The sequence below is a fragment of the Lissotriton vulgaris genome, chromosome 4_1 (assembly GCF_964263255.1).
Source record: "Lissotriton vulgaris chromosome 4_1, aLisVul1.2, whole genome shotgun sequence".
NCBI classification, from domain to species: Eukaryota; Metazoa; Chordata; class Amphibia; order Caudata; family Salamandridae; genus Lissotriton; species Lissotriton vulgaris.
The window spans coordinates 1,251,985,165-1,252,012,857 of NC_141691.1; the positions used below are offsets into that span (position 1 = coordinate 1,251,985,165).

A 27,693-nucleotide genomic window follows, 5' to 3' on the forward strand; every position below is an offset into this window, starting at 1 on the left:
TGCCCTGGTAGGAGCACAGACGCGGACTACTGCAGTTGAATTACTCTTGATTTTAACCCGGGCATTCACATGTCTACCCCCGGGTCTATTATAGGATAGCCTAATGCAAATGGGACCCTGGGCATGACCCAAAATAATACGCCTCTTGCATATATTGAAAATGTTGTAAAATATAATTGTCCACTCCAACACTTTTGCAATCATAAACCCTCTGTTTTTGTTAGATAGGTTACTTACAAAAGCCAAAAACAATATTACATTGTTAGACCTGGCATCTTTGGCGTGATTTCCCCTGACTTTTTGCCTCTACCTCCTGTATTTTTGACGCTGTGCTGGATTTCGTTTTTGCTGGTTTAGATGCTTTGGGCACTTTGCCACTGCTGATCAGTGTCAAAGTGCAAGTGCTCCCTGAGTAAATTGTAATTGTGATTAGTTATCCATGATTGGCATATTTGTATTACCAGGAAGTCCCTAGTAAAGTGCATTGAGTGTGCCAGGGCAGGTGATTCAAATTCTACTAGTGGGCCTGCAGCACTGGTTCTGCCACCAACACAAGTAGCTCTAAAATGGTGTCTCAGGCCTGCCACTGCAGTGCCTGTGTGCAGTTGCTAACTGCCATGCTGACCTGAACAGTGTCCACACTGGCCAGGCATAACCTTTCCCTTTCTGTACACATTTGACACCCCTGTAGATGGCCCCAGGTACCCCCTGGGCAGGGTGCAGTGTATAAGAAAGGCAGAGCATATACTGGTGTGTGTGACATGCTCTGGTAGTGAATTACAGCCGTTTTCGTTTTCCACTATTGAGAGGGCTATCTTGCCAATAGGCTACAATGGGGAATGCTGAGTATGATGTTTATCTGCATATCTTCCCATAGGAGCAAGATAGAAAATTAAAGTCTGGTATCCCTGAACTCAGAATTTAATAACACATCTTTTAGGAAGGATGTTTTTTAAATCCTGTGTTTGAGAACAGCACTTTTAGAAAGTGGCTGTTCTCTTGTCTAACCATTCTGTGTCACTTGGCCTGTTTGTGAATTGAATGTCTGGTTTGTGAGTGACAGGGGCTGGGGAGACCCCAGGAGGTTGGATGAGTCAGCCCTAGGCTGAATGACTGCATTTGCATCTTGAGGGGTGGGAGGGGCTAGCACCTGGGCCTGAATAGGGCTGTGCCTGCCTTCCACAATGCTGGCTCCACCTCCTGCTGGGCGGCTGACGACCCTGCCCCTCTATCTGAAAGGAGAGGAGAAGACAGAAAAACAGAGTGCTCAGGAACTGACCTGACCTGGTTCTGACCAAGCCAAAGCCTCTCTGCCTCCAGAGAACAAAGGTAAGACTTGTATAAGAAGGGCTACCCAGACTACAGAAAATTAGATCATCCTGGAATCAAGAAGGAACCTCTGCCAAGGAGAAAGCTGGAAGACTGAAGAGGTAGTACTGTCCTGCTGTGAACTTGTGGGCTGGCCTGCAGTTGTTTTGCTGCCAAGGAAAGGGGAAAAACTTTGCTGTTGCTTTGTCCCCTTGATTGAAGAACTCTCCGAGGGCCTGAGAAGAGCTGGCTCCCTGTTAAGAAGTCCCAGGAACAAAAGGACTTCAACCCCAGCTTCCCAGGGAACTCTGCTGAGAGAGTTCTGCCCTTCCTAGAGTACTTGATCAAGTTGTAGGGCCTCTAGAAGTTGTGCCTGCTGTTTGAAAAGCTGGACAAGGCGAAACTAAGACAATCTGCAATTTTCAGGAATCGTTCGCTTGTGGAGCGCATCCCCGACAGTGCGAGGAAATTTGCCGCGAAGATTGAGATTGTCGCAGCGCCTGTTGCCGCTGCAAAAACCAAAGCTTCATTCACTTGAGGAACACATCGCTCCGGTGCGGAAAGATTACTGTCACTGCGAGTATCGTCACAGAGCCTGTCGTCGCTGGGTGAGATCGCCGCACCGCTTGTTTGTGGACCATATCACTTCGCTGCGAACATCGTCGCAGAGCCATCGCATCGAGGGGCCGTGAGAGGAGAAGATCGACGCTGCGCTGCGCATCGCCGCCGCACCTAAGATTGTCGCCCTCCCGAAGATCGTTGCATCGTGCCTGTGCGAGACGCTTCCTATCAAACCTGTGCACTGGAATCCATACAAGGTATCCCCTCCATCCCCACACAGACCAGATTCGTCGCAACACGCCCGCTGCGTCCAGCGGGGCTGTCGCATCGCCTCTCCAGGGTCTCAAGAGTGACGCATCGCTTGTTTTTCAAAGCTGCAAGTTCCATTTGGAACTTTTGTCACATCTACAGGTACTTTGGGCTAAACGTGACACAACTGTGGAATATTTTAATGCAAACCCTAGAACTCTTTTAAAATCATATTCTTGAACTGTGTATGTTGGATTTTTATCGTTTTGGTCTTGTGTCGTTTAGATAAAGATACTTTATTTTTCTAAACTGGTGTGGAGTCCATTTGTGGTGTTTTCAATGTGTTACTGTCAGTGTTGGTACAGATACTTTACACATTGCCTTTGATAAGCCTGTCTGCTCGTGCTAAGCTACCAACAGGGTGAGCAGGGGTTATATAAAGAGTGTATTCCCCTTACCCTGACTAAAAGCAAGGGTCCCTATTTGGACATTGGTACCTACCTCTGCCAACTAGAGACCCCCTGATCTAACATATATTGATAAAGGTATGAATGTATTCTATGCCTTTTTCGGACACTTCTTTGACCCCTGTTATGTAAAGTTAGCATCTTATACTTGGATGATGCCATGCCTATTAGCTACCCAGTGTGTTTCATACCTATCTGGTGTGATTAGAATTACTTCCGGTAGATATGATTGTCCTACATGGTGTGGTGCATAGTAACTGAGTCGGAAAAATGTAATCTCAGGGATATGTATCTATGCATTTGCACACATTATTCAACTAGCATATACCTCTGTGTCTCATGCAACTACTATAATGAGTGCCTTATGGTCTCAGGGCAATCCTCAGCTCCCTTTGTTATGGTGAATAGAAACTTGTCATGTCAAATTGAGGTCACTCGTTTAATTTTTGCCTAATGTTTACAGTAGATCAACGGTAGTTCCCTGAATTGCTTTATATGATTTTTGTGTTTTGTTTTTTCTGTTTCCACCCTCCATTTGACTTATTTGTTAATAATTGTGATTCTATTTGCTTTCAGAAACATTGTGTATGGTTCTAACTTGTTCTTTTTATCAACTGTATGACTGTTGGTCATAGGGACCCTTGTTCCTTTGAAACATTTTGTACCTCATGTCCTTATATACCCTCACGTTTCCTTGTATTTTTGCAGAATGAGATTAATTCAAGCATTACATCCATCACTTTTTTGTATAGTTTAGAATGTTACCCAAAGTGGGACGGGTATGCCTTAACATGGGTCCCATGCACACTATGTCACAGGAACCAAGCTACACCTGGCTGATGAGGCCTAGTTAGGGCAAAATCATTCCTGGGTTGCTTGTGTTCTGCTTCAGGGAAGACCTGGCTTTGCAGTTTGGGCTGGACTGTTACCATTGGAGCACAGTCAAGGCTGATTTGCATATGACTGCGTCCAAACTGAGGTGACATGGTGTGCAAGTAACAATGGATTGGGATTCAGCCCGAGTGGCTGACAATAATTCACGATTTCTTCCCATCACTTTTTTGTATACTTTAGTGTGTCGCCAAAGTGGGACAGACATGCTCAGATTTGGGTCCCATGCACACGATGTCAACCAAGCTGCAGCTGCTTGATGAGCCCTAGCTATGGCAAAACAGGTCATGGGTTGCTTTTGTTTTGGTTAGGGGAAAAGCAGTTTGGGCTGATCTGTTCCCATGGAGCAGGGTCAAGACTGGTTTGCATACAGCTGGGCACAAATTAAGGGGGCCTGGTGGGCAAAATAGTGATAAATTGGGATGCAACCCTGAGTGAATACCAGTGGCTGAGATGAATTCAAGTGTTCCAACCATCACTTTTGTGCATGCTTTAGTGTGTTACCCTTGGTGGGATTGGTAAGCCCAGACATGAGTCACATGCACACTGTGTTACTGGAACCAAGTTATGCCTTGCTGATAAGCCCTAACTCGGGCAAAACCGGTCCTGGTTTGCATGTGTTCCTGTTCAGGGAAGACCTTGCCTGCTAGTTCAGTTGGATTGTGCCCATTGGAACAGGGTCAAGGCTGATTTGCATATGATTGGATCCAAACTGAGGTTGCATTGTGTGCAGCCGTGACCGCTGCAGGTAAGAGCGGTGGAGCCAGGTGAGGAGGGGTTTCGAGAGAGGACCACAAGGGGACATTAATTATTAATTTAATTTTCAGTCATGGTCATCTCTCAAAATCCGCCCTCACCTGGCCCCACAGCTCTTACCTGCAGCGGACGCGGCTGATGGTGTGCAAAATAGCAATGGATTGGGGTGCTGCCCAAGTGATTACCAGTGGCTGAGATTAATTCAAACATTCCATTCATCACTGTTTTGTACACTTTAGAGTGTTGCTCTAAGTGAGATGGGAATGCCCAGACATGGGTTCTGTGCTCACTGTGTCACCCGAACCAAGCTGCACCTGGGTGATGAGCTCTAACTAGGCTAAAACTGTTCTGGGGTGCTTATCTTTTGGCCTGCCAGGTGTGCTGGACTGTTCCCACTGGAACAGGGTCAAGACTTTTTTGAATATGGCTGTGTCCACACTGGAGTGGCATGGTGTGAAAAATATCGATGGGATGGGAAGCAGCCTTGAGTGATTGCCAGTGGCTGAGATTAATTCAAACATTCCATCCATCACTTTTTTGTGTATACCTTAGAGTATGGACAACGTTGTCAACTTTGCAATCAGCCTTCCTCACCACGTAGCTGCCTGTCAATACACATGCAATAGAGAGTGGCTCTCAGCAAGCAGAAAGGCTTTATTATTCTGGTTTTCGAACTAATCAATAGCATGAGCTCCCGTCCCTTTATGCCCAATCTCTGTTTTTGAGAAGCTCCATTGGAATGCTCTCTCCTATGAGCTTATTGGGGCATATTACCAAGGGCCTTATCGCCGCTTTAGCTGGAATTTTTCCCGCTAAAGCGGCGATAATTTTATCGCCCTATTACCTAGCTGTCGCTAACACCAGTTAGCGACAGCTAGTAGGAGATAGCGATCATCTTGGGGCCCACTTTGCATGTCAGCGATAATTATCGCTAATGAGATGCAAAGTGGGCGTGCCAAGATGTTAGCGACTGGAAACAGTCGCTAACATCGCTATCTCCTATTACCTTCTTTTGGAAATATTCGCGCTAAGCGCGAATATCTCCAAAAGCTAACGCCTGCCCATAGCAGTTCTTAGCCATGTTATCCATTGGTAGGTGGATAACATGGCTAAGAGCATTAGCTCGGTAATGCATGAATATCTCTGACTTTTCATGCATTTCGGACGATTTTTATCGCTTTTGAGATAAACCTTGATAATAGCAAGGTTTATCTGCGATAAAAATCGGCGGAGCTCGGCGATAATAATATTGCTGCTAAGCCAACATAGCGATAATTATCGCTAGTTGTTGGTAATATGCCCCATTGTTTTTTACTCCTTTTCAAGACATGCTTAAAAAATACCACCTAAAACTAGAATCCCACGAGCAGAGCTTTATTGACATTTTGACTTGACCTTATTAGTACTGCGTAAACATACATTAAAAAAAGTCTATTGAGAATTGTTTGTACTAATCGTTTGGCATGGCATTCCTCCCTCTCCTTCCACACAATGTTCCATGAGTCATAACTAAATATCACACTTCCGGTTTAAGTTACCGCTGACACTGCTAATGGTCAGACCTGCCCACCTTGTACCCTTCTGAGAGATTTCTCTTCGAAAAGCTGCTGCTACTAAATAAACAATGCATTCTCGGCAAGATCCGTTTTCTATTTTAAATACATGGACATATTGCATATTGTTTTAATAACTTTTAGCATCCATTACTGGTGTGTTGACTGCCTGTTTGTTTTCAATTATTAACGAGGAACATACCACCAGTGTTGGAGGGTGAAATTAGATATGGGTGCCTTTGGCATGGTCTAACATCATCCTGAAGGTTATCACTTACAATCCCCTGAAAACCTGGCTGAGCATCTCAAAAGCCACTCTTTCTTCTTCTGTGACGGAAAATAAGCAAGCCCCGAAAACGTGTAGAAATCAATACCCCCAGCTCCTCTGCTTTAAAAATGTCCCGGCCTGTTTCCTCTGAAACCATGCTTTCTCTTTGCTGGTTTTCTCAATCCTCTGGGGCTATTGTATCAGACGCAGTTTGGTTTCCGCAAGCAAGAGCTGTGCTAGTAATTGCTTACCTGACTCACAGGCAAATGTCTTTGACGTCTCGTCATGAAAGATAATTGCTACTGCATGCTTCTTTGTCTCTCGAGGCAGTCTGGTTATGTTTTTGATGTTGTGCAGTTCAGTTACCTAGGAAAGAAGAAATACAGTTGTTCTATTTTTATTGTGCATAAAATATTACTTGACCTCGTGCACATATGAATGCGAGAAACAGAGGGTGCGCCTGAGCACAGCTCTCTTATCCTGTCAGATAACATTAAAAATCAGGATTCAGATACTGGCCAATTTTGACTGCAGTTAAGTAAAGGCTAGAAATCACGTGAAGTAGATGTAAAAGTGGTGTGTATTTTCTTTATAATAATAATAATAATCCTGTATTTGTGAAGCGCACAGCTAGCCTTAGGTTTCCCTGCGCTGGGGGCCGTTGGGAAGATTAAGCAAGCTATTGCCCAGAGTCGCATGGTGCTGGGCAGACCCCTGCCGCCGGTGCCGGGGATTAAACCGTGATCCCCAGCGCCTAGCGTCAGTCGCCCTGGCCGCTGCGCCACACCTCTGCACTACTCGTTGCATTTCTAACTTTCCATTTGCTCTGGGGAGAATATGCAATCATGAGGGCCAGACAGGCCTGTATTATCATAGGGCATTACTCCAGTGGGCTGGATCCTTTGGGTGCCGTTTTTTTGAAAGCCCAGGGCTACTCCTGGTGCCTCTTCCGCTTGCCCCAGCTCCCAGAGTTGAACTGCAGCAGGCACAGCACAAGGGGCTTTAAGCAGTGGAATGGCTAGACATTCTTCCACCCGGGGTGGCCCCTAAGTTTGCAGCCCGGTCAGCGGGGGGGGAGGGGTGAGGGGGGTGATTGGTGGTGGTGGCCAACGTGTTCCATGGGGTGGGGTGGCAGCCGATGGACAACTTGCTCTCCGGGCCGGGGTATGGTGGTAGTCAACAGACTAAACTTGCTTACCTCTGACACTCCTAAAAAGAATGCTGCCTGGGGCACACCACCCACTCTCTCCCCCCCCCCACCCAGCTACAGCACTGGCTTTAAGAGATGGAGAAAGAGAGGGAGGTAGTGAGAAGGTGAGAGAAAGTGATCAGGCAGGAGAGAGAGGATGGAGAGAGACAGAGAGAGAAGGGATGTAAAGAGAGAGAATGTGCAAGGAGACAAAGCTGGTTTGAGAATTTTTACCAAGGCTGCTTTTGATTCGCTAGTCCCGTCCTGGCACATTTATCATTTTTGTATCATTTTTGTACATTCCACAGTGTCATAACAAATTGCCACCTGCTGTGAATTTACTTCCATTAAGTTAATGATTGGGATTACTTTTTCTGTAACATGAGATTGTGCCCTAAAATATCCGATGCTCGTTCGCTTGTGTGCACACTGACACTCCTTTTGTTTTTCTGGAATGTTTAACGCTCCTCTGTATTGGTCATCGAGCCCTGCATGGCGCTGGTGCTCCTGCAATATAGGTTCGAATTTCAGTGTGCTTCCTTTTAGGAGGCATATCCTTTTCAGTAATGAATCTGACAATCTGGAACCAACTGTTGGTATGTCTCAGCTTCCATCTCAATCACATTTCTTTCCTGAAAATCCTGAAGACCCATCTGTATTTCTAGCAACCTGCCCCCATTTTTTCATAATCAGCCTCACTATTTCATCCTTGGCTCCAAGAAGCCAATGGGTGACCATGCACTTATAGTAAATACCTAAACAATTGTCCTGAAGTGGTCTGCAGCAAAAGTGAACACAGACTCTCCCAAGTTCAAGAAAGAAAGGTAGGTGTAGCCTACATTCGTGCTTCGATTTAAGGCCATATTTATCAAGGAGTTGAGATGCTTTTGGTGATGCTTTATTGATGCAGAGGAATACAAGGATCTCTACAACAAATAAAGAAGCACTTACTTCATGTTAGACCTGGCACCATTGGCGTGGGTCTCCCTTCCATTTTTTGCTGTTGCCTCATGTATTTTTGCTGGTGTTAGATGCTTTGGGCACTGTGCCACTGCTATCCAGTGCCACAGTGCAAGTGCTCTGTATTGTAAATTGATGCACTAATCAGTGGCTTCATGTTTAGCTATTCGGTTTACTTGTCAGACCCTAGTCTAGTGCACTGAGTGTGCCCATGGCGTGTAAATCCAAATGCTGCTTGTTGGTCTGCAGCACTGGTTGTGCCACTCACAGAAGCAGCCTTGTAAAAGGTGTCTAAGGTCTGCCATTGCAGAGCCTGCATGCAGTCCGGTACTGTCATGCTGACTGGGCAAGTGCACCCACTTGCCAATCCCTAAACCTTCCCTTTTCTTCATATCAGTCACCCCTACGGTAGGCCCAAGGGCAGGGTGCATTGTAAGTATGAGGTAGGACAAGCCCTGGTGTGTGTGGCATATCCTAATAGTGAATAACAGCCATTTTCGTTTTTCACTATTGCAAGGCTACCTGTTCTCCATAGGCCAGACTGGGCTGTTAGATTATTACATGTTTATAATCATCACTGTCTCACAGAACATGGTAGAAATTCGAGTTTAGTATGCCTGAACTCAGAATAATAATATACATATTTTAGTAAAGTTTATTTTAATATACTGTGTTTGCAAATACCACTTTTAAAAAGTAGGTATTTGCTTGTATAACCATTCAAACCTGCCTCTACTAGGTTGTGAATTCCTATGTCTGGTTTTGTGAGTGATAGGGCTTGGGAATTCCAGGAGACAGGCTGAGTCACCCAGTGGTGAAGAGAGAGATCTGCATCTAGATGGGAGGGAGGAGTTGCACCTGAACCTTGAATAGGGCTGTTCCTGCCTTCCACAATGCTGGCTCCACCCCCTGGGGAGCGGCTGATGTCTCTGCCCTGCATACTGAAAGAAGAGAAGGAGTCCTGTAAACAAAACATCTGATTGGGTGGAGGTATTATCACAAGGGCATTTATATATATCTACAGACCAATCATTAGTAGCGGGAAAAATTAGTAACCTAAATATAATCCCAAATCTGAATCTTGTCAGCAAAAACCTTTCATGTGCCGTCATCCTTAAAGTCAAATAGGGTTGTATTGCCTGAGAAGTTAGGGTCAACTGGTGAGCAATCACAGTTTTTTTAGTCAGTTCATTTTGATCTCTTAAATTCGCCAAGTAAGCAATACATAACCTCTTTAGCTCTTTCCTAGGGATTTTTGCCATTGAATTGGGATCCTCATAGAATTCGGGGTGATTGACGTGGTCACAAAAAGTTTTAATGTATCTCAGCCATTTCACTCGGTGAGCGCCCTCCAGTTTCAGGGCATCCCCCAATATAAGGCGATTTAGGTGACACATATCTGTGGTCCACACCCTGTGCCACAAAAGAACCGGTTGCACCCTAATAAGATCTTCCAGATAGGGCATACCGAGTTCAGTGTGGCAATTATGGGTCGATGTGCCCTCTGGAACAGTAAGAAGATATCGCAAAAAGCTGTTCTCAGTCAGCTACAGGCTTGAGACAATAAAATTACCCCAAATTCCCGCACCATAAGTTGCCACTGCAACACAACTGGCTTTATAAATACGTAGGAGCTCATTTACAGGTCTCTTTCCCATCTTTTTGCTGAACAGTTTAAGGGCCGTAACAGACTTAAGAAATAGCAAATTTCTACTTTTGATAGCACTATTCCATTTCCCTGTACAGTCAAACAATATTCCTAAATAGGGGAAATTAGAAACATGATCCAGGGGCTTTTTGTCAATGAACATGGTTCTTTTCCTCTGTTTAACATTAATGCCACAAGTCATAGAAAAGGTTTTAGTGCAGTTCACCTTCAAATCTAAATTAGTCATGAAAGTGGTAAACGATGTGATCAAAGTTTGCATCGACTTGGGGGTTCTTGCCATCAAAACAGCATCATCTGTATAAATAAGTGCCGGGATACGGCGTTGGGATGCTGTGGGCATATCAATAAAGTCCCTTAGTCAAATATTCTCCAGACCATTAATGTAAATAGAGAATAAAAAAGGGGCAAGGAGGCATCCTTGTCTCACCCCCCTCGCAATATTAAACATTCTGGTGCACTCTCCTTTAGTTCCATATCTAACCATAGCCCTTGCTCCATTATAAAGCTCTCTTAAAAAACAGATAATATTATCCTCAACACCCAAACGAGTTAAAATTGACCATAGTTTAGTGTGATTAACACAGTCAAAGGCGGAGGTCAAGTCCGCAAAAGTTAAAAACAACCTTCCTCCCTTAACCTTGGTATATTTTTCCACAAGTATGAATACATTAAGTCCCTGATCTATGGTCCCAACTCCCTCTCTAAAACCATATGGCAGATCACTAATAATCTAATGCTCATTGGTCCATGACTGCAACCTATCTAAAATGATCCTACCAATAATTTTAACTGTAGAATCAAGTAGAGATATTGGGCGGTAACAAGTACAACTAGCCCTGTCCCCCTTTTTAAAAAATGGGTACTATAATAGATTCGTACCAGGTACTAGCAAGGCCCACCGTACAATCAGCATTCAGAAATCTAGTAAACAGAGGTGCCCGTAATATTACATTATTTTAAAAAATATCTACTGGGACACCGTCTGGGCCCTGTGCCTTGCCTCCCTTATTTGAGTTAATGCCCTTGGTTACTTCATCCAGCGTAAAAGAGAGGTTCATCTCCTTTTTAATATTTGGCAATGAAGGTACCTCCTGTATCGGCAGTTCTCCTAGAGGTTCCGCAGGGCTATAAAGTGCCCCGAAGTGCTTCACCCAATCATCCTCTGAAATGGCAATCTCTAACCGTGCCTTAGAGTCATCTTTAAAAAATGGCGCGTTGACTGTCCTCCAAAATGCAGTCATGTCCTTCGAGTCAGAGGCATCTAAAAGTGCCACCCATGCTTCATGTTTCATCTTGGCCCTTCTCTGTTTAATAGCTGATTTGTAATTTTTACGGAGCTCTCTAATCTGTTTCAAGTCTCTATCATGTTTATTCAAGGCCCGTTTAAGTTTAGTATGTGCCTTCGTGCACTCCGGGTCAAACCAACCCTTCTTTCTATTATCATGATTCCTTAGGTTGACCAAAAGGCCTTCCTTAATACTTATTATGATAAGTTTAAAAGTGTCCAAAACTACGGTGTCCTCGGACCCCATGTCCAAGCAAATTTCAAAACAATTTTTTCTCTCCTTAATCAGGTTACCAATAAACTGTTGAGGTATAACCTTGGACCATTTTAGGGCATAGCCATTCTGCCTTGAAATTTCAATATTTTCAGATAGTATCTTAGGGATATTACCTGCAAGGGCACAAGGATCTATAATTTCAACCCTAATTGAAAAATTATCACTTAAAGTGACGTCCAGTACACTGTAGTTAACTACACTATCCTCAAAAGAAGAAGAGATCAGAACATAATCAATTAGGGAAGTGTGACTGTCAGTGTGTGTGTTTAAGTTCATCTGTGAGTGGGTGCATGAGTAAATGGGTCTGCAAGTGGCTGTTAGAGTGTCTGAGTTGTTACGTGAGTGGGTACATGAGTGCCTGAATGGGTTCTGCTTGTTTTCTGCCATTGTTGCTCAATTCTGACCTTCATTTTGCTTCTTTCTGCTTGTTGCTGCCTTTATCTTTCCTCTTTCAGCTCATATCTGACCTGTATTTTGCCTCTTTCTGCTCCTTTTTGACATTTATTTTGCTTCTTTCTGCTCATTTCTGATCTCTATTTTGCCTCTTTCTGCCCGATTCTGAACTCTATTTTGCCTCTTTCTGCTCTTTTCAAGTCTCTATTTTTCCTCTATAGGCTAGTTTCTGAGCTTCAATTTGCCTCTTTCTGCTCGTTTCTGATCTGTATTTTACCTATTATTGCAAATTTCTGACCTTTATTTTGCCTGTGTCTGATCATTTCTGATCTCTATTTTGCCTCTTTCTGCTCGTTTCTGACCTTCATTTTGCCTCTTTCTGCTCATTACAAGATCTATTTTGCCTCTGTCTGTTCATTTCAGACCTTTATTCTGCCTCTTTCTGCTTTTTTTCTTACCTCTATCATACCTCTTTCGGCTCATTGCTGACATTTATTCTACCTCCTTCTGGTCATTTCTCACTTTTATTTCACCTCTTTCTGCTCGTTTCTCTATATTTTTGCCACATTATGCTCATTTTGCACCTTTATTTTGCCTCTTTCTACTCATGTTGACCTTTATTTTGCCTCTTTCTGCTAGTTTCTGACCTTTATTCTGCATCTTTCTGCCTGTTTCTGACCTGTATTCTGCCTCTTTCTGCTCATTGCTGAACTTTATTCTGCCTCTTCCTTCTTGCTTCTGACCTTTATTATGCCACTTTCTCCCTTTTCCCTGGGACCACAGGGAAGCCTCAAGGTCCGCTGTCCTGAACAACTCCCTGCCTCCTGCGGGCACCGGCATTGCTCTCACAGACAGGGAGCTGCTAAACATGCAGCTCCCTGTCTGTGAGACCAATCCATTTGTCTGTTTCTCTGCCTGTTTGACAGCGGGCAGGAAAGCAGATGAAGACTTCGCTCTCAACAAGAAAGAGCAATTTCACAGCCCTCGGTTGCAGAGAGCAGAGTTCATGTTTGCTCTGACTTTGCGGGAGCTGTCAAGTCTCCTGCCAAGTCTAAAAAAGTAGCTATGTCCTGGGGAGGGCACTTGTTGGCTCTGGGAGGGGGCAGTGTGGCCCCACCCAGAAATTTAAATGGTTAGGCCCTGGGACGATGGTGGTCCTAGAGGCCCATGGGGGTCAGCGTGGCCCCCCATTCCTTTTATATTTAGCCCGGGGTGGTAGTGGACTGCGAGGCTTGTAAAAAGCCCAGGAGGGGGTCCACACAGCCCCCGTTTTTCTTGGGAACTACACAGATCATCCTGAAACTTTCCAGACAGCAGCTGAATTCAGCAACACACTAGTTTTGAGATTTAGGGAATATTTATCAAACAGCACAAAAGTTTTTAGCAAAACTAAAAATGCTTTTCCTATGGAAACTAGGTCCTAACTATAACCACTTACTGGCAACTTCCAGTAGGTACTATTTATATATATATATGTTAGGGCACGGTGGCGCCCACTGGGGTTTGGATTTAAAAATGAACTACGGTAACCATGGTGCAATTACGGAGACGCCCACTGGGGCGTGATATTTAAACATTGGGATGTGGTTTGCTTTCCTTGCTGCTGTTCTCTGTGTACACCAGTGACCAAGGGCAGTGCATGCCAGAAAGGCGCCTTGCACAACGACTGTTGTTTGAAGTGCTGGTAAAAGGCTCTTGCTATCCTCAAATAAATGGTGTCAGCTCACCGTCTTTGTGGCTTCTTCAATTTGGGGCAACTCTCTTTTTCTGCATTGTAGCGGCCTGCCTGAGCCGTGAAGAAGACCCACTGTCTATGAAGTGGGTCCATAGTGTCATGAATATTGGGAAACCAACGGGATGACAAGTCTAATTTGAGGATAGAATATTGGTGAAGTCACTAACTGGCTTACTTTAAACACCCCCACTTAGGCCAGAACTATAATATGTTAGGGTACAGCGGCTCCCACTGGGGTTTGGATTTAAAAATGAACTACGGTAACCATGGTGCAATTACGGAGACGCCCACTGGGGTCAGATAGTTAAACATTGGGACAATGTTCGCTTTCCTTGCATCTGTTCTCTGTGTACGCCAGTGACCAAGGGCAGTGCATGGCCGAAACGCGTCTGACACAATGACTGGTGAAAGGCTTTTGCAATCCTCAAATAAATGGTGTCAGCTCGCCGTGTTTGTGCAACTCTCTTTTTCTGCGCATATCTATATAAATAAAAATGTAACTGTTTGTTTGTTCAAAATCTAAAATCTCCGAAAGTTCTTCACCGATTGCTTTGAAATTTGGACACAACGTTGCATTCAAATACGTGAGTGTTTTTATATACACAACGTTGGATTCGAATATGGGCGTGTCGAATACGCGCATGTTCTTAATCGAAAGCACAAACAGACACAAACAAATGTCAATGTGCGTTTGATAAAAGTCTTAAATTTACAAAAGTTCTTCACAGATTGATTTGAAATTTTGACACAACGTTGAATTCGAATAAGCGTGTGTTTAAATATACACAATGTTGGATTTGAATACGCCATGTTTTTAATCTAAAGGACGAACAGACTTATCGATTGGGTTGCTGCACAATAACTACAATAGACACATAGAGACAATAGTCTACATATATTAGGATGGACAGTTGGTGTCAGGATGGCAGACCGGGAACTGGGTGGAGGGAGGGGGAGGAGTTGGTTCACTTTGCAACATTAGTGTGTGTTTATATACACACAACCTTGGTTTCGAATACGTGTGTGTCCAATACGTGTGTGTTTTTAATCGAAAGGCCAAACATATCCTATCGATTTGGTTGCTGCACAACAAATACAAGGGACGCATATAGACAATAGTCTACATATATTAGGATGGACAGTTGGTGTCAGGATGGCAGACCAGGAAGTGGGTGGAGGGAGGGGGGGGGGAGTTGGTTCACTTTGCAACATTAGCGCGTCAGACCGTGAAATGGGTGGAGGAGTTGGTTCACTTGGCAACATTAAGAAAGGACGCATAGAGACAAAAGTCTACATATATTAGGGTGAACAGTTGTTGTCAGGATGGCAGACCGGAAAGGCGGTGGAGGGAGGGGAGAGGAGTTGGTTCACTTTGCAACATTAGTGTGTGTTTATATATACACAAACTTGGTTTCGAATACGCGTGTGTCCAATACATGCATGTTTTTAATCGAAAGGCCGAACAGACCCTATCGATTTGGTTGCTGCGCAACAAATACAAGGGACGCATATAGACAATAGGCTACATATATTAGGATGGACAGTTGGTGTCAGGATGGCAGACCAGCAAGTGGGTGGAGAGAGGGGGAGGATTTGGTTCACTGTGCAACACGAACAGACCCTATCGATTTGGTTGCTGCGTAACAAATACAATGAACGCATATAGACAATAGTCTACATATATTAGGATGGACAAAAACATATTGTTTTTACCACAAGGATTGTGAAATTAAACATATCCGAAACGTGCGCTTACCCTTTTCTTTCTCTTCCATTTAACCAGACTTAGCCACAGCAACGAGTGGCCGGGTACATCTAGTTTAAAAATAAAAGTTTGGAAATATTTTCAAATGGTGACATAGAAGCAGATAGGACTAGCAATACCACCTGATTTCCTTTAATATTTGGAAAATAGAAATATATTTGCGTTTCATGTTATTTATATGAATGAATCGAGAAGAGAAGCAGCTATTCAACTAGTACATTGAGTTCTGGAACTTTACAAGCACACCATTTGTTATGCACAGTGCCTTCGAATCCTGAAACCAGGCAGTTGTGAAAGTGCCAAAAGAATAAATGGTCTGTATTAGGCTGGACATATTACTCAATAAAAAAGCTATGAGACAGCAAAACAAGATAATATAGTTGCCGTGTAGTTCAAGGAATAAAACAATAAGGGAAGTAGACACACAAACTGAGGAGCATGCATCTTTACAATAGTTTGGTGTAGGGCAGCCCTGCAAGCATTCTAGTTGTGCTGCCCTATGTCAAAAGAAAAGGGTAGCAATGTGCCATATATACAAGATCCGGCGCATCCCTGTACTTTCTGTCAGTGCCGGTGCACAAACTGCAGCCAAGTGCCAAAGCAGGACCCCTTGCACCATAGTGCCAAGGTGTCTTTTGTTGGCATGAGTGTTTTTGTGTGGGAATGGACACCTTCCTGCACAAAACCAGTCACAGGAGGTGATTTCCTTATTCTATTGGGAATATTTACATTATTTTGGCATCGGACAGTGCCGCAAGCCTTCTAGCTGCACTGCCCTATGCCAAAGCAAAAGGGCAGGAATGCGCAGCATCTACAAGATATATCGCATTCCTGTCCTTTCTGCCGACGCACAAACTGCAGCCAAGCTCCCTTGTATGGGGGGGAAACAAATTGATGCATTCATGCCCAGATCTCTGTACGGGGTGAATGTTTGACATTGCTCAATATTCTGCCCATCAATAATTCTTTTTGCATTTGTCACCCCGAGTGGAACGGGTATGCCTAGACGTGGGTCCCATGCGCTCCATGCCACTGGAGTCAAACTATCCTGGCTAATGTGGCGTGAAACCCTGAAACCGGTCCTAGGATACTTGTTTCCAGTCCAGGGAGTACCTTGCCTGGCAGTCCGGGCTGGACTGTTCCCATTGGGCGCAGGGTCAAGACTGATTTTCATATGGCTGGGTTCAAACTGGAAAGCCATGGGGAGCAAAAAAACGACTGATTTAGGGCCAGATCACTGTACTGGCAACATTTACAACTTTGCAACATTAGTGCAACAGATCGGGAAGTGGGTGGAGGGAGGGGGGAGGAGTTGGTTCACTTGGCAACATTAAGAAAGGACACATAGGGGCGGAGCCGGGCCGGCGACCAAGATGGCCGCACGGGGTCCCGGCTCCGCCAACCTTCTCCCCTCAACGCCTGATTTGCCCGCTTGCCCCATGCGAGAACGGAGCTTCCGCGCGTCGGAGAGGACGCCGAGATGAGGTGTCCGACTCCGGCGAAAATCTGCGCTCCGTGGACGGAGATGTGCTTCTTCGCGCGGGGCGGCCCGCCCGGCCCCGGCAGCCGGGACCTCGCGCTGCACTGCACCAGGCCGCCAGAACAACAACAGCGGCCACACAGACCCGTGAGGCGCCGGTCTCCCGTCATGGAGGCCACTATACCCCACGATATCGCTGGAGCCCGCTACCGGAGCGATGCATGGTCCCTCCGTGCTGATTGCTTCTCCCCCCCCCCTCACCCCCCCTCCCCCAGCACATTTCATCGGCAGCCGGACAATGGGAACTGCTCCTTGTTTCCCTGGAGGTACATTGCTTGCTTGCACATATTGAACTGCGATTTACGCTCCGGCTCACTGGTGCCGGTGAGGGCACGATGCTACTGTGTTACTTCTCGTGCTGGGGGGCCCGTATGTACTAACCAGTGGTGGGGGAGAATGGCACCCTGTGTTACTCTATTGTTGGGGCACTGGCGAATCGTAGTCCTCTTCCTGGCGGAGACCCGCGACTCCGAAGCCTGTCTGTACTGCGCCGTGGTGGTGCTCCCTGAGAAAATGGCGACTCGATGGGTTCTATCTAGTTCTGGCGGTGGCCGGGTGTATTGGATGCTGGGGGATGGCGAATGAATACCCCCAAGGGGCCGAAGAAATACATTCTGGAAATGGCGTGAGGATGTTCTTATTGCCTTTGGACCACTGTTTAACTGTACGACGCCACCGGCTTGTCACAGCTCCCTGCGGAGGGGCCGCGGCTGGATGTGGATGCGATTTAATGGTGAATGCACTGCAGACGTGCTCCCTTGGGAGACTCCTTGGTGGCTCGTAGCGGATCAACTACAGGATAACTGGCCCCCTGGGTGACGGTTGGTGGCGACTGGGCGGGCCGTTCCGTGCGACGACGAAGAGGCTTTGGTTTCCCCTGTAATGACTAGGGTGCTCCATTTTGTACTTTTCTGACCCGGCCCGGCATCATTTGACTGGTGTAATCTGTACTATTGATCTTGGGGGCCCGTGGGAGTCGAGTGCGCTCGGGGCGCCAATGTTGCTACTTGGGGAGATCTATACTCTCCTGTGGGACTTGAAATGCATAGTGATTACTAATATCCTGTTTAAGTGGGTACTTCCAATGTTATGACTTTACTCTCTGAGCAATTGAAACGTTGTGTGCCGGTGGGGGGGGGGGTCGGGGTGCCCGTACCGGGCATCTCCCTCGTATTTCTTTCCCTATCGTGGGCTGTTCCTTACTCTTCTTTTCCTCTTTTCTTCTTAACTTTGGTTTGTTATTCCCTTTTCCCTCTTATTCTCTTGTCTATATTTCGGGTTCATAATGGGCGACAGGCACGCTGCTAGGGGGGTAAGCCGTAGCCACATGCAGGGGTGCAGGGTGGGGGGATGGGGGAGGGGTGTTGTTGCTTTCCTTCTTTCTTCTTTGTTTCTATGGCCTTCCTTATTTTTGTTGCTCTTGGCTAGACTTTACTTTTTCCTTCTCTCCTCTTATTTGGGATTTCTGTGGTGATAGTCCTCCGTATGCTCTTCTTATTTTGAACGATGAGGGTGATCTTTAATGCTTTGCCACCGCGGCCTGAAACTGCTCGGTGGGAGAACTGCTTGCATTTTGACTATCCTGATACCTTGAAACATCCATGTCTCACCGACACAATCCGGACCATGAACATCCTGTTTCTCGAATATCCCTTGATCTGTTATGTCTTACGTGTAATGCCACAGATCCTGTTTTTCCTCTTAATTTTAAAATGAAACCTTCTTTAATCCTGTTACCTTCCGGTAAGAGTACTTTCCTGGGTTGCAACCAAGTATTTGCGGAGCGGAGCTTTGCTCTGCCATGGACTAATTGCTTTGCTTTATCTGTTCCCGTCCCAATGGCTGATCATGATGGTCTGCATTGCTTTGATTTAAGTACTAATAAAGGTTTACCAAAAAAAAAAAAAAAAAAAAGAAAGGACACATAGAGACAGTAGTCTACATATATTAGGATGGACAGTTGGTGTTAGGATGGCAGACCGGGAAGTGGGTGGAGGGAGTGGGGAAGAGTTGGTTCACTTTGCAACATTAGTGCGTGTTTATATATACACAACCTTGGTTTCAAATACGTGCGTGTCCAATACGCGCATGTTTTTAATCGAAAGGCCGAACAGATCCTATCGATTTGGTTGCTGAGCAACAAATACAAGGGCTGCATATAGACAATATTCTACATATATTAGGATAGACAGTTAGTTTCAGGATGGCAGACCGGGAAGTGGGTGGAGGGAGGGGGAGGAGTTGGTTCACTTTGCAACACGAACAGACCCTATCGATTTGGTTGCAGCGCAACAAATACAAGGGACGCATATAGATAATAGTCTACATATATTAGTATGGACAAAAACATATTGTATACCCACAAGCATTGTGAAGTTAAACATATCAGAAACGTGCACTTACTCTTTTCTTTCTCTTCCATTTAACCAGACTGAGCAATAGCAACGCGTGGCCGGGTACAGCTAAAATATATATGGACTCGGCCTCGAAATCAAATTTACCATCAATTTCAAAGTATCAGGCAGCACTCTCCCAGGGTTTGTTTCTCAAATTGCTTTACTCACAAGCCATCTCCTCCTTCACCTACACGTTTTGACCAACAGGTCTTGGTCACGGTGTATAGTGTTGGTCCATCAACGCTTTCACCATTTTATACCAATTACTTATTTTGCCTGTTATGGTGCATTATGCGAATGGTAGTTTAAAGTGCAAATACCACAAATTATTGTGTGCAAGACAGTCATTCTCAATGTTTGGTCATCAGCATCAAACCATAATGTACATTAAACTATACTTCTCATGATCCAACAAATTTTACAAGTAAAGATAAACAAATACTCATTGACTCCGAATACAAATATCAATTTGTCAAGTATGATAAATATTGAGTAAACTGGCCAAATTATCTTATTGAAGGGTCCACTCTTACACGCTGACTCTTCGAACACATGAAGTTATGTATATGACTTGTTGTCCACTGTCACACAACTTGATTGCATGGCTCAGTGCCCATCAGCGCAATCCGATATGTGCGACTGCCCAGAAACATAATTCTAAACAAAGTCATGCCTTGTTCTCACTTATTATGGCTCAGTGCCGTTGTTGTGTTGGTGTTAACAATATTACTACTCTTGTGCTAGGGCCATTACCTTTGATGGGGGGGCATCGTCCAATTTAACTTGAGGAGCTTTCCATGGCCCTTGATCATCTCAGAGGGCCGGTCCCAACAAAGACCCTTGGTGCCTACCCCCGGGACATTGTAATTTGCTATGGCATGGCAGGATCTCTGCCATAGCACACTTCTGCTTCCCTTCATGGAAGCGAGAGGATGATATTTGCTCTTGCTTCCGGCTGAGTTCTGAGTTATAGGGTGGATCTAAAAGGAGCCCTTGTTTTCATTATGAGTTTTTTGGAGTTACATGTATGTGAGGATGCACAGCTACAGGTTGTTGAGAAAAACTGTTTCCTTGATCTGTGAAATGAACTCCATCACTTCTGTATATGTCACCCATATCAAAACGTAGATTGTTGTTGTAGATGGACCCCATTCTATGATCTCTGAGGTGAGCAGAAACAGCTTTATTGATGTTCTTCCTAGCTTTCTCAATCTGAGGACAGAATTGATTTGACCATTTACATTTCTGTCTTTGGCATATATTCAAGTATACAAAGACAGTTTGAGGCAAAAGCAACATCAATTGTGCAAAGGTAACCTTCATTCGCATTTCCAGTTCAACCCTGGTCAATGTGCCTAGGTCATTGCCACCACAGTGCACAATCATGAGCTCCGGGGGTTGGAGATGCAAAGAGGTTTTACCCAAAGGCAACAATTGGTGCCACTTTAATCCTCTCTGTGCAAACCATTTAATGTCCACATTGTGTAAACCTAGGTCTGTGTCAATACATCTGTGTTAAGCATACTTTTTGCACTAGAAAACATAGCTGTGTCCTACGATCCACACTGTAAGCATTTTGAAGGTATGGCTGGAAGGAATCAAAAGATGTCTGTAGCTCATGTAGTCCGTTGGTAGAATGTGAGATATGTTTAAATGTGGAGAAGAAGCCTTTTTTGAGAAAACCGATAACTGATTGGCTGATGAACAACACTGGGCACTGAAAACTAGGGTGCATGTTACTTTTGTGAAAAAGTATCTTTCTGATTGGTTAATAAAAAACATTGAAACGTACACTACATAGGATACGATCCCACGTGCAGAAGTCAACCACACCTGCTACTTGCATTTGGGAGGTACTGTTCTGAGCTTAAACATTTGGTGAACTTGTGACCTGCACCTGCTGTTGAATGTTGCAGAAACTGTTGGGATGAAATATTGTGAACTTGTGACTCACACCTGCCATTGCATGTTGCAGAAACTATTGGTATGGAAACTAGCAATAAGGAGATTGGAGAAGGAGTAGAAACAACAGTGGTATTAAAATATGAAATGCTAATTTAATTGCAACTGATAAGCTATTAAAGTTAGTTTGTCAAAATCAATAGTGTGTCTGGAAGAAGTGTGTTGCTCAAAATGTGCAGTACTATTATTAGAAATAGGTTTCTGAAGTGTCATAAGGGATTGGGGCTTTATGATGATGCAGGATTGTGGGGGAGTCTCCATTCCACAAAATAAGAGAACCAGTTTGTGGAGTTTTACAAGAGAGTTAGAGAGGATTAATATGAATAACCAATAGAAATGTGTTTTGCAGTTTGAAATAATGAAGGAACGATTTTGATTTGTTACTTATATCTATTTTTGTGCAGAACAAGAGGGAAAGTGTTCCAGTACTCGTTTTATCGTTGATGAGAGTGCTGCATTACATTTAGTGTGTGAGAAAGAAAATATTGCATGCGTTTGAGAAATTTGTAATGTGCATAACAACTACAGAGGTGAGTTACAAATTTATAAGGTGTGTTTTATATATTGTGTAGTAGTGGTTAAGTCATTGGAGTGATATTGTTAAGTTTGAAAAGATTTTTTTTAAATAGCATATTACTTCAGAAGTGTGTTTGACATTTGTTACAAAATGTACATAGACTGTTAGTAGTTGCTGAACAGTGGACGTGCAAGACAAAAGTAAGGTTTAACAAATGCTGGTAGAGGTATTACTGATTAGGGTACATTTTATGACTTTGTGGAAAGGTATGCTAGAAGAACTCCATATACACTTAGGTTTTTTCGAGAAAGAAGGACTGCAGTTTGTCATGTTGAAAGGAGTGCATGGTTTTGAGAGTAAGGTACTGGGTTGATTTGGATTCCAAAATCGACCCGGGCAAAGTAAAGGAAATGCCGCACTTTGGCAGATTGTGCCTTGTCAAAAAATACTGGGGGGGGGGGGCTTTAAAAGATTCATGTTTTAATAACTTGAGGGAAATGAAAGAGAAATGGAAGTGTTGCGTGCAGACGTTGTGCTCAGACTTTTCACACTGGTGAGCTACATTTGAATATAAGTGAAGGTAACTGTTAGTCTCCGTCCTCTCATTCTCTAACACTTCATCTCCCCTTGTTTGTAAAAGGAAGGTAAGAAAGGCCTATCTGCGTTAAAATATATGACTTAGACCCTCACTGGATTGCTGGCGGCATCTAAGGAGCACAGAGAAAGTCCTAATCGACTTTTATGCTGTACAAGAAAGCTGCATACAGTTGCAACTTACATACCAGCCCAATTTACATTGCTCGACGATTCGCCTTAGCAGATTTACTTTTCTGAGGTATGTCTATGCTGCAACATGTATTTTCACACGAGTTATGTATCGGAAGATTCGATACCTATGAAACACAGGCATACATCTATTTGTATGTTTCTTTTAAGTATGATGCCACTAGGAAAAGGCACAGGGAGATATACACATGCTTTCAGTATTATGGTGAGACTTTCAAATGTGACATGAAAAGGGTTTCTGGTTTGTATTTGGGCAGGCCCAACATTGTTTGCATGAAGAAACTAGGAAATCTTTGGTATTTGGAAATGTGAACATTTGGTTAAATTTTGAATTTAAAGAACTTACACAAAAAATGCGACAAGCAAGTGATGAAGATCATGGAAATATTCTCAAAGATATAAGGATTAGTGTCCTGATGAAACATGGTAAACAAGCTTAAGAAAGTCGGCTACTAAGGAACTTGGTAACAACTGAAAACACAGCAGCTGAAGTAATGTACACGAAGATTGGAGAAAAGAAGTCTATAGTTTGCCTAATGCCTACACTGCAAGAGTTTTTTACGTTCAATCAAAAGCTTCTGGAACTGGAAAAACATGAAATAGTTCAAAATCAAGCTATTAATAGGATTGAGCACCAAGGAGCGACCATTTTCCTTTCAGAGAACTACAGACTAAATTGCACTCTTTGGAAAAGTCTGTATCTAAAACTGCAGGCTTAGAAAAAACTTTAGATGTATATATAAACTGTCGGGTAATTTTGCAGCATAATTTCAATGCAGAAAAAGGTTAAGTAAATGGAGCAATGGGAAAAGTTGTTGATTTTGTAACATATCCGAACAGAGATGGAATAGAAGTCTTCAAAATAAAATGTTTTCAGATTACATATATAAAACAGATTGGGCGTTGTGCTGTACGTTTCTTGCTCGTAAAAGACTTATATGTATGCAGAAAACAGTTTCCTCTGCTTTAGCATATCCAGTATCTATTCATCAATCTCATGTTTAAGTATAGACAAGTAAATATTGGAAGTACAGTGTTTAAATAGAGTATAGCATATGTTGCATTATCTCAAGTAAGATTATTGTCTAGTTTGTATTTGATTGATTTCAATGACAAAAACATTAGTGCTAATGTAAATTGTGTAAGAGAATATAATCGTTTAAGAAAACTTTGTACACCAGATTTAGATGAATATCCCATTTATGAGAAACGTGTTGTGTGTTCAAAACAAAATATGTTAACGAATCAAGTGAGGTTCAAAAAATTTTTAAAATTGAAGACAAAGTTAAAGGTGATTCTGAATGTTGTATTTTATCTACAAGATCTTCATCAAGAAATCATGGTAAATCATGAAAAAATAATAGTATTGGATAACTTTGGTTGTATAGCTGAGGTAATCTGTTAGGTGGTTTTTCTTTTACATAACCCCTATGTTTGCTCTCATGTATCTCTGTGGCACAACATTAGAATTTAAACCAATAATCCAGGCATTAGGTTTTTGTTTTTCCATTAGCAGAGGCACAACCTATGCACTGATAGCATCACCCACACAATACTCCTGTACTTATGTAATCACCAACAGAGTACACATGTTCTCATACAATCAACCAGGCACTAGTGTTGCATTCAGGTATTCAGTCAGACAGTACCCATTGAGTAATCCATTCACTGAGGCTGTTGTAGGAATTCTGGCTAAGATGACAAGTATGTGTACAATTATGGGACCTTACTGGGTAGCAAATGAGTCATGAGTGATGTAATATGTGATGTCATCAGCAGTGCATTGCAGGGGCGCAAGTTATAGTTAGCTCAACTAACTATAACAGCTGAACTTCTCTGGTTCTGTATTAGTGAATGAGTGAAATGTGCAACTAACTATAATGTCCCTGAAACCTGTGTTTTTTCAGTACATTTCTATGGTTGTGTAAATGCTAATTTCTAACTATAGCATCTCTGAAACCTGTGTTTTTTCAGTGAATATATATATATGTGTATGCATGTATTGTTTGGCTTCATGGATTAAATGAGGATTAAGCTGTATTTGAGAGTCAGCAATTTCTTTGGATAAATGGGAGATGACTTTGAATTTAAAAGGGGCTCCTCTACCCCAATGCGCACCAGTGCCGCCTCTGCGTCCTGGTCTCAGGAGGAATTTGTGGCTCATATATATACACATACACACCAACTTTCTAAATTTCTAAAATCTGAAGTTAGCACTTTATTAAATGTAATAATGTAACCCAGTTTTAGGCAGCAGGAGAGATAGGCCTTAAAAGACTGAAGAACGACTTTAGGAGTTTTTCACTGCCTGGACATGTACAACTTAAGCCTTCATATCCTACTTTTTAAGCACCATATACCATGCCATAGTAACTTTTAGTTTCTACCTTATTGAAAGGGAAGGTAGGTCGAAATGACAGTTTAAAACTGTACTATAGGCTGCTGTTGCATGTTTAAAAGTGTTACTTTTGTGGGTGGCACAATGAGTGCTGCAGGCCCACTAGTTGCATTTAATTTACACTACTGGGGACATGTAATACTATTTACTAGAACAACAAGTATATTAAAGGTGTCAATTAAGTGTAGACTCCAAACATCCAAGTTCGAAGCAGGTATCATGTAAAATTGGAATAATCTGTTACTTGTGACTGTGATAATATTCTATATGTAAATATACTATGGATTTGTACACTTTGATATTTGTATTTATCATATGAAACTATGCTAAATCAACCGTAATTTTGAGATATTTTGGTTTTGTGATTCTGCTGATATCCAATCTAAGAATATTTATGTTAGTACGTCCCTGAAATTAATTCAATGTAATGTTCAAAGTGCGACCAGTGGGGGTTTCTGGTCTGTTTTCAGGGCAATTTATACTGACAATAAAGCCCACTTCTACTGTGATTTAACAGTAGGCCAATTTTGCCATGTTTTAAGGCGAGAGCATGAGCATTTTATTGCTGATTAGCAGGGAAAAAAATGGAAGGAGTTCTAAAAACCATCAAAACTGAGTTCCCCAAAAGAAGTCAGAGAAAGATAAAAATCTGGGTTGGTCTAGGAGATATTGGAGACAGGAGGCAAACTTGTCTAGTACCACTAAATATGGAGTACTGAGCTGAGATCACAGATCATCTACACACCTTAGCAACTGGGCTAGCATACATCAGCCCAATCCATTTGATGAGTTCTTGAGCACTTCAAAGTGATAGGTCTACAGCATAGTGTCTAAGACTTTATCTATGTCTAAGACTTTATCTATGTTCAGCAAAATTGTTATGCGTACCAGGACCTTTCTCTCTGAAATCTGTCCATTAGAGGGCACAGCCTCAGATTTTTAAATGTACTTTGGCCATACATTAATCCATTTTGGAGGGTGGAATATTCCTGATAAAATCTGCCGTAATCCGTTGTCTATCATTTTACTCAGCAATGTATAATAATTGTTTAGCAGGGATAAATGGAGGTAAGGACTAATACAGTTATGGGTCCTCTGCCTTCTTACAGTTGACATGGTTAGTGTAACAATTAGCTTCAACATGCCAAATGGTTCTAATGTCATATGCTATTGCTGCTACGTTTTCAGTGTTTCCAACATTTGAATGCCTCTGCTATGTAAAATGTAAAGTCAAACTGCAACTCATAAAGTGCCATTTGCTTTCTATACCACTTTTTCATTCTCTGCTCATTTTTACAACAGGCGTTCACAAATTTCAAAAAAATGAATAGGTGCTCTGAAATTTGCTGCCCTGATTTTCCTGACAGACTTTCACAGTGTAGACACTGACAGAAATGGTGGATGGCTCCCCTACATGAAGAAGTCACCCACTATAAGTGCTGGTGACATTAAGAATGCCTGAAGGCGAACACTATGACAGGACCAGAGGATGCTTTTGTCAGAGGGACAAAAGCTTTCTCCTCCCCTAATTCCAGGGGGGTTGGATTAGACAGGGCGTAGACAGGATTTCTACTATTTAAAAAACATTTAAAAAAGTAATTACTGTCCACCTCTAAAATAGGCCTTACGTTTTGAAAAGCATGATTTAACACTTAGAAATGTGTTTATTTATTTTGTATTTCATGAAGAAATCTAAGAAACATAACAAACCAAAAGGACTTTTGGAGTGACTGGGGGGCTTATTTACAAGCCCCAGGCTCCGTCGGTGCGTCAACTTTTGTGATGCACCGGCAGCTCATTTTGCTGCCCCATATTTACAAGGACATGAAAAGGCTTTTTCTGTCCTTGTGAATACGACCCCTTTACACACAGCACTTTGTGTAAAAGGGGCATTCCAATTGGTGTTGCAGTGGGTGTTCCTACGCAACACCCATGGAACCTGACACATTTCCAGATTTACGAGAAATCGTAAAACTGGAAATGCATCTGAATGCTATGCCTAACCAGGGGAGGTGTAGGGAGGATCAAGGAGGAGAAATGGATGCAAGGATGCCTGCTTGGGCGCATGGCAGATAATTGTGTGCCAGTGCAGGGGAAAGCAAAGAGATCCATAATATCCTTGTAGATATGACGCATCACTGTGCTTTGAAAGTGCAGCAGTGTTGAGCAGCTAAATGGATTGTGGTGCCATGCTGCAGCACGTTCTCATAAATGGGGCCCTAGATTTTTAAATATCTGATTGAAATGTATTCATGTTCACGCATTCCATTAATTTGTAGAAACACTTGAAAAGGATCAGACCTTCAAATTTCACCTCTGTTAAAATACCTATCATTAAAGCAGAAGGAACGTTAAAATAGAAGATTAGCTGATAATCGTGCTATGGTGACATGAGGCGATAAACCATTTTGGACGCACTCCAAAAACATTTCACAGCAGACCGATAAATATTGCTGCTATATGGCGATCTGTGCCTGACGTGAGCAGTACATAAACTCAAGTTGTTGTCAAAGATAACGAAAGAGGTCAGAAAGCTGAGAAATCCAAGCAAGTTTACAAAGCTGTATTTTGTTTCAGCTCAAAGTGTGAACAATGTCTTCCCTCCTCTCAGACAGTAGTGTGCTAGTGCCTTAGAATTTTATTTTATAACTCATGAGCTCCGGATTGTATTTTATTCTGTATATATTTTCAGAAAAAATTAGAACTACAGCGTGCCATGTAATGTGTTTCAATTGAATTCAAACAGCATATCTACTTTGGAATATCAA

At 43.0% G+C, this 27,693-nt stretch overlaps 1 protein-coding gene across 1 annotated transcript in view; it reads right to left on the minus strand.

Annotated features, from left to right (window-relative positions):
- DOK6 (docking protein 6) overlaps window positions 1-27,693 on the minus strand; it is a 1,609,598-nt gene that overhangs the window by 1,474,928 nt on the left and 106,977 nt on the right. The window contains exon 3 of the mRNA XM_086967445.1: window positions 6,305-6,419. Within this exon, the coding sequence (XP_086823571.1) occupies window positions 6,305-6,419 (115 nt within the window). The remainder of the gene's footprint in view (window positions 1-6,304; window positions 6,420-27,693) is intronic.